General features: G+C 36.2%; 1 protein-coding gene across 1 annotated transcript; it reads left to right on the plus strand.

Annotated features, from left to right (window-relative positions):
- Positions 1–1,500: 1,500 nt before the first annotated feature.
- On the plus strand, positions 1,501–5,713 carry LOC103769624 (low affinity cationic amino acid transporter 2-like). Its single transcript, XM_008936840.1, has 5 exons — positions 1,501–1,600; positions 2,783–2,988; positions 3,294–3,460; positions 4,412–4,520; positions 5,138–5,713. Exons 1-5 carry the CDS (start codon positions 1,503–1,505, stop codon positions 5,323–5,325), a joined length of 768 nt encoding a protein of 255 aa, XP_008935088.1. The 5' UTR covers positions 1,501–1,502; the 3' UTR covers positions 5,326–5,713.
- Positions 5,714–7,185: the final 1,472 nt, after the last annotated feature.

Genomic DNA, 7,185 nt, shown 5'->3' on the forward strand with positions numbered 1-7,185 from the left:
CTAGTTTGGAGACCAGGATGTCGTGGCATTAATTACAGGCATTTTTCAGTTTGGTTCTAACGTAAAAATATTATGGGCTACAAAGTAGCCTTTCAACACTAGAATTAAAAATTAGATGTAGCTACTGTGCGTGAGGTTATAGTAGGTTCTGTTCTTCCTCGGCTTTGCTTACCTGTGCTCTTCTGAGCATGCAAAGCAGTAAGGTATTTGAAAATCTACCCTGTAAATGACTTCTTGGATTTAGGAACATGCACTGTCAGGATGGTCCTCCTTCCTTCATCGGAAAAGGAGACTTGGATGAAATAAAACTTCTTCAACACAGCAGTCTTGTTTTCAGAAAATCACACTTTGCTTTCTCCATCAGGATCAAATACCAGAAGATTGTGTGTTTGTGCACTTATACATCTGTATACAAGTGTATTATCAAACACGTAACATAAATATTAGAAGTATTTCTGAATATAGAAGCATGTGTGTGTGCATATACACAGTGTATTAAGGTCTATGTTTAATAATTCCTTTGGATGGTGAGATTATCGATGATTCAAAGATTAAATATTTTTATATTTTTTTCTGCATCTCAAAAATGTTAATAAAATACAAATATTTTAGGAGGTTCTTTGACCACATATATTTCAAATCAATTAGCATTAACCTTTCATATAGTGATGGCTTGTGCTAATTTCTTTATGAGCTATGTGCATCTGCATGCAAACAGCACAGGTAAAAAGCAATTCCAGAACCTCCAAAAGAATGTGGTATTAGCTTCTATAAACACAAAGACTGCTACAATTATTCCCAGTATCATGGACGATTCTGCCTCTGATTTCAGTGATTTTAAGAATATTAGTTCTTGTGAGATTTGGGTGGCCTTTCCTGAAGGCCACTTGAACTTTTTTTTTTAGCAAGATAATAAATTTCTTAAAACCTACAAAACTATTTTATTTGAGGCAACTCCTGACATAGAGCTTTTCCTCAGCTCAACAGAAATTTTACATGCCACTGACTTAACTGGGTCAGTTTTTTTCTCCAGTTTTGCAGTAGGATCCATCCTGTCGGCTTCAGTGAGAGTCTGTTGCAGGATTTGAACCTTATTCTACATAAATGTATTCTTAATATGGCCCAAATTCAGTAAGCCATGTGTGAAAATAAGTCCAACATGAATCACCTGATTATGCAGCATGACTATATAGCTTTTCAGTGCATATCTATGTGAAAGAGATCCCCAGCTGTAGGGAATAAGGTTTGGGGATGTTGGCGATGACTTCAAAAATGTGTTTTGAAGGATTACCATGGTTTCACTCATATTGTTGTCAGTAAAACAATGTAAAGTTACACTGCAGACAGGTTTTAAAGTCTTTGCTCTTAATATGTCTTAATATTCATTTTAGCACTTATGGTTGGACTCGATCTTAAAAGTCTTTTCAACCTAAAAGATTCTATGATTCAATGTCAGCCTCATACAAATTTTCCATTTTATCTTCTTTTCCTCTTTAGCTATAATGGCGTTTCTGTTTGATCTAAAGGCCTTAGTGGACATGATGTCTATTGGGACCCTTCTTGCTTATTCACTTGTGGCAACCTGTGTCCTCATTCTTAGGTGAGTCAAAAACATCCCTTGTAGTCTACTGTGTTTTATTTTATGTTGGTCAGTGTAGAAACAGAAGTGAGATCTACAGGGTATGTTTCTTGCTACACAGCTAAATGTTTAAAAATCATCTCTGCACATATAAATGATTACTAGGAAGCAGTGATCCACCAAAGAAAACAGTAATGTATTGTCAGGTCGGTATAGCAGTTAGTCAAGTCAAAGCTTCATGTGAAATCTTGATACCTTTTGTTTTCCAGAAGTTAGATTGGTCCAAGCATTAGTCCCAAAGTTACTAGATGTAAGCATGTGTACAGAATTCAATGCATGATATTTTGATATGAATAAGATCTATGCTGTACATCAGGCCTATTAGGTTGTGGGGGCTGTGTGTGAAAGGTGTAGATGTTCTAGGTGGCTCACAGGATGAGCAAGTTCAGAAATGTAAGACCAGACAAGTGGTTGAAGATGTGGTAGTCCTAGGAGAGAGTGCAAATATTCTCTCTCAATGAGTGAGATTACAAATACTTGCCTGTAAAACTCTGGCATCTGTTCTCTTTCTAAAGCTATGGAATAATAGTGATATATTGATAGCTATAGCTCATTTTATTGTCTATTGCTCTTTTTAACTTAAAAAGTCAGTCCTTATTACTTAAGGCTAAACAATTAATTTTGAAAAGCATAACAGCTTAAATTCTGCTCAAAATCATTGTTGCAATAATTTAAACTTCAAAAGAGAAGACTATGTATGCCATAGTGGCTTATTCATCATACTTATTTTTAAAAAGACACGTTGATTCTAACAAAGCAGATGTAACATTTCAGTTTAGGCCAGTTAGTAGGCGTCTTACGGTACAGGAACCAAATCAGAAAGAAGCTACTCTACCTTTTCCCAGCTATCGACCACCAGACCCTGTCCTCTTTTTTTGTACAACACTGAACATTTATCTGACACAGTGGTGCATTCACATAGCTGAAAAAACAGCACAAAAAAAATCCCCTCAAAAAATCAGAAAAAAGGTGTGTTTCCATTGTTCATTTATACATGATAGCATCTAATAATATAGACTGTTGTAATGCAATTATAAATTGGGAAATTCTAAATCTCTACTGAAGAAAATTCCTAGAATCAAATTGCCTCAAATCCTAGAGTAACCTTAATTTTTTTTATTATCTTCTTCATTTTGTGCATAGGTACCAACCCTGTTTAACCTATGAGCAACCAAAATATTCTCCAGAAAAAGCAGCTTTGGCTGCATCTGAAAGGGAATCTGTAGTAAGTGAATCACAGATAGATATGATACAAAAGAAACACTTCAGTCTTCAGACCCTGATTAATCCATCCAGTTTTCCTACTGAACAGACTTCAACTACTGTTAACTTTTTAGTGGGTCTTTTAGGTAAGTATCCAGTTGTCCAAACTCATATAATACAATAACATAAACAACACAATTTTATTACAGACAAAATTAAAAATCCACTGATAACCAGTGATATGCTTTCAGTCATAATGAATGTGTCATTCTGCAGAATGATTTTATAGTTCTTGATGGATTTAATCTGCTGTCTAGTGTATTTTCCTTTAATTAAACATTTTCAGGATAACACTTCATAGTGAAGACTTGCCATCATTCTTCTTAAAAATCACTTCCTCTTCAATGCAGAAATTAAGTGCTCTATTTCCATAATTTTGTTTTTCACATAGCTTGCTTGGTTTGTGGCTTGAGTGTCCTCACTACTTATGGGACTCATTTCATTGCTAACTTGGAGCCCTGGAGTATTTGCCTTCTTGCTGTGTTGGTGATGTCCTTCATCGTTACCATTCTCCTCATCCAAAGGCAGCCTCAGAACCAGCAGAAAGTGGCCTTTATGGTGAATAATATATTATCTATGTTCTTTTCTAATGAGAGGTTTGGATAGATTCTAACAAGTGGGAGAAGGGCAGAGAGAGAGAGAGACGGTCCTTTTTCAAGCAGTCTTTAATTTCTATACTGCCACTACTGCAAGTTTTTTAGTGAAGGTAAAGGCAGTGGATGGTTGTGGCTGAATCATCAGCATGTGCAGTGCAGTCCAGATCTCCTCAGGACTAGAGAAAGGGCTTTGTTGCCCCACAGATTGAATGTGTGACATGTACAGGAGGATGGCAGCAAAAAATGGCTGTTCCACTGATGCTGGTGTGAACAGCTGCTTTTACAGCTAGTGGATCTGGCAGCACTGATGATCTAGGTGTTCCATGAGGCACACCCTCAGAGTGCACATGACTGAGACCCAAGTAGCTCTAGACCTCAGTTTAAGCACTCAGAAATTGGAAAGTGGTTCAGAAACTGATCAGTGTACAATCACTTCTCTGTGTTGCATGCAATGCTTTGGACCACAGTACAGTTCAGACCTCCCAGAGCATAATCCCTTCCTTCTAAGCTTCCACTTACGTTCTAATATCAGTTATTTAATGGAGCATTTGATGGAAATCATGAAGTATAGTGATGAAGGTCAAGGAATCCAGTGGGGCTTTTCAAAAGGGCTCTATATGCAAATACATAACATTTTTGAGCTGTAGATACAGGAATTAGTTAGCATATGTTCAGCACAAACTGTAAAGTTTTTCTACACAGATTTAGAGAATGCATATTAAATTTAATGTAGTTTAAAAGTTTAAAATATGTAGAAACTGGTGGTTCAGCCTAGTGAAAAAGAAAAGGTCACTATATTCCAATAATTTTTTTTTCAGTTCTTTTTCAGTGATCAGAGGCTTTTGGTGTATAACTGAAGTGTGACACGCAAGAAATTATATTTAATACAAACATATTAAGTATTTCCTTTTAGGTTCCACTATTGCCATTTTTGCCATCATTCAGTATCCTGGTAAATATTTACTTGATGGTACAATTAAGTGGAGACACTTGGATCAGATTTAGCATCTGGATGGCACTTGGTAGGTACCTGTGTTCATTTCAGTCACCTCTTACATTAGGACTCATGAATCCTATCTTTGAACATCTGATTCTCTTCCTTTAAATATTTGGAACAAAAGTTTGAAACAATTTTTTTTGAAACAAATTACTTTTTAATAAAAGCCAGCTGATATTTCTGATCAAAACAAGAGCATGCTTCAGAAGTAGTATTTATATGCAGTCAAAACTGTAAATACAATTTTGAGGTAATAGAAATGATCAAAGTTATAGGACTAATTCCAGTAATCTGCAATTCTTTTTCCGTATAACTAAAATTGTGCAGAAACCTATTTGCAACAGGTTTATTCTCAGTATATCAGTCATTCTCCTTTAAGATATGGAAAACTGTATGAATTCTTTCCAGGCATAGATTAGAGATGGTAGTTTCCATGACCTATCAGAACATTTAATTACAAAAAGATGATGCACCAGAATATCCATAGCAACAGAAAGACCTGAAGCATGAGCTCTGATTCAGATACCTGAAGAATAAAATTGTTTTAGAAAATAGGTTCAGCCAGAGAGTAAGGACTAAATACTCTTTAATGTGCTACTTGCCTGAAACCCCTGTGAACTTTTTTTTTCCCCCTTTTGGAAGGCTTCCTCATTTACTTTGCTTATGGGATCAGACACAGTCTTGAAGGTCACCGCAGTGAAGGAGATGATGATTCGTGTTCAGAAAATAGTGGATTGCAAGAAAAGAACCCTTTGGAAGAAGTGGATGAACCTGAAAATGCAAATGAAAGCGATCGATTTCTTGCACATGAGAGGACAAGTGAATGTTAGTCTATGCAAACACACAAGCCTTTTAAACCTTTAATTGACATTTTACCTGCGGACTGAAATTTCAAAAGCTTTCTGCTAACATTGTGCCTCTTGAAAGTGTTTACTACAAGGCCTGGCTGATATTTTGGACAAGCTGCTAATCCATCTTCATCATTTCAGAACTGACAGCATGGAGATGAATATTTTATTTAAAAAAAAACAAACAAGAGAAGTACCCTTTGGCAAGCCAAAATTTGGATGCGTTGTTTGAACTGTCATCCAAAATCGCTCTTAATCACAAACCTTTAAGAATTTTAGAACTGCCTGCAAGAAGCTCTGAATATTTGACACTGCATTGTGAACACAAGTTCCTTTCATACCTTCTCCTTATCTCTATTACGCGTTTTGGTCACAATCTAATAACTCTCTTCTTTCTACAGAAGTAACTCACAGACATTTTTGCAGACAGGCCTGAGAAAATTTGCAAAATGACTGGTAATTGTGTAAATCTGATACTTTGCAAAAAGTAGAAGATCATATAGTTAAGTAAAAAGTAATGGCTTACCTTTACTAATCAATAGTTGTGGAGAACTCAGATAGTGAAGATACTTCAAAGGTTCTTGCTCTAAATAGTATTTAAGATCTCTGCTTTTGTGAATTCCTTTCCTTTTCAGAGATGCTGCGTGTATAAAATAGTACTCCCAAGAAGAGCTATGTTTTCTGCAAAAGCATCTGGGAAATAATCTGTTGGTCACAGTATTAACAGTGATTTTCATATCTAATTTAGCAAATATTGCCCTTTTGATTTCAGATTTTATCGCTGACTACATAATTTGTTACTGACATACAGCAGTCATCGAGTTTTCCTCCTTACTATTCATTTATTCCTCCCATTTCTTCTTCTCCTTTATCACGTGCCAGAGCTGATATTTCTGAGATTAGTTGTTACATTTGGGTTTGTCTCAGAAATATTAATGCACAAAATCCCAGTCTTATTTTCAGCTGCAAGGGAAGGTTAAAAAAAAGGAAGCCAGGATTTTTTTTGAAAAAATCCTCTTTGAAACAATATTTTGGTGCTTCACTAAGCATTACACATACGTTAGCGTATACGTGGTTTTTCATGAGCCAAGCCTATATCCCCAATTCCCGTTCATGTGGGTACGATGTCCAAATGCTAATTTATGCAAACAACCAAATAATTGCAGCATGCTAGGTGAACAATTATTTTAAAACTGGTGAAAATGGAAACTGTTCTTTCAACATAAAAGTCATATTACCTATCAAAGGCATCCAGATATTTTTACACTTTTTTTCTCAGCAAATGGTAGGCTCAAGTCCCATGCAGGATTCCACAATACGAATTTACTTTGCCAGATTGTATTTATAAAAATAACTTTCCTAAAGTAAGAATTGGCTTGGACTTTGTCATGGAAACTTGCAATCAGTTGCTGGTACGAATCATTGGTATTAATCTCTGTTGTTAGGCATACAAACTTTAGATCTTGTGAGAGCTGTGTTGGTTGACAGTGAAAAGCACCTTACTTTTTAGAATAGCTGCCATTTGACACCAGAAAAAAAAAAAAAAAGAAAAGAAAAGAAAAAGAGAAAAATAAACTAGTTAGGCTGCTTCTGTCTTTCCTGCTCTTTACCAGAGAAATAGATTCAGGCTTTTTCATCTTAAAAGGACTGCTGTTGTTTTAAGAGAGTAGCGTGCCTAAATGTTGAAGGGCAGAAGGAGAAGTGCTTCTTGATGGAGAACCCTGCAGTGGGCTAGTATCCCACCATGAAGCAGGTGTGAGGTTTCCAGGCTGATGCCCTCCTTCTTAGCTTGACCTAGGAGGTCCTGCAGCGCTGGCAGCAGCGAGTGGCTAGGGTGTGCTG

This window comes from Merops nubicus, unplaced genomic scaffold (genome assembly GCF_000691845.1).
Source record: "Merops nubicus isolate BGI_N331 unplaced genomic scaffold, ASM69184v1 Scaffold53213, whole genome shotgun sequence".
Classification (NCBI taxonomy): domain Eukaryota; kingdom Metazoa; phylum Chordata; class Aves; order Coraciiformes; family Meropidae; genus Merops; species Merops nubicus.

Coding starts and splice junctions, on each gene's coding strand:
- LOC103769624 (XM_008936840.1), top strand. CDS start 1,503: ATGGCGTTTCTGTTTGATCTAAAGGCCTTAGTGGACATGATGTCTATT. Junction 2,989..3,293: donor CTTTTTAGTGGGTCTTTTAG/GTAAGTATCCAG, acceptor TTTTTCACATAG/CTTGCTTGGTTTGTGGCTTG. Junction 4,521..5,137: donor TAGCATCTGGATGGCACTTG/GTAGGTACCTGT, acceptor CCCTTTTGGAAG/GCTTCCTCATTTACTTTGCT.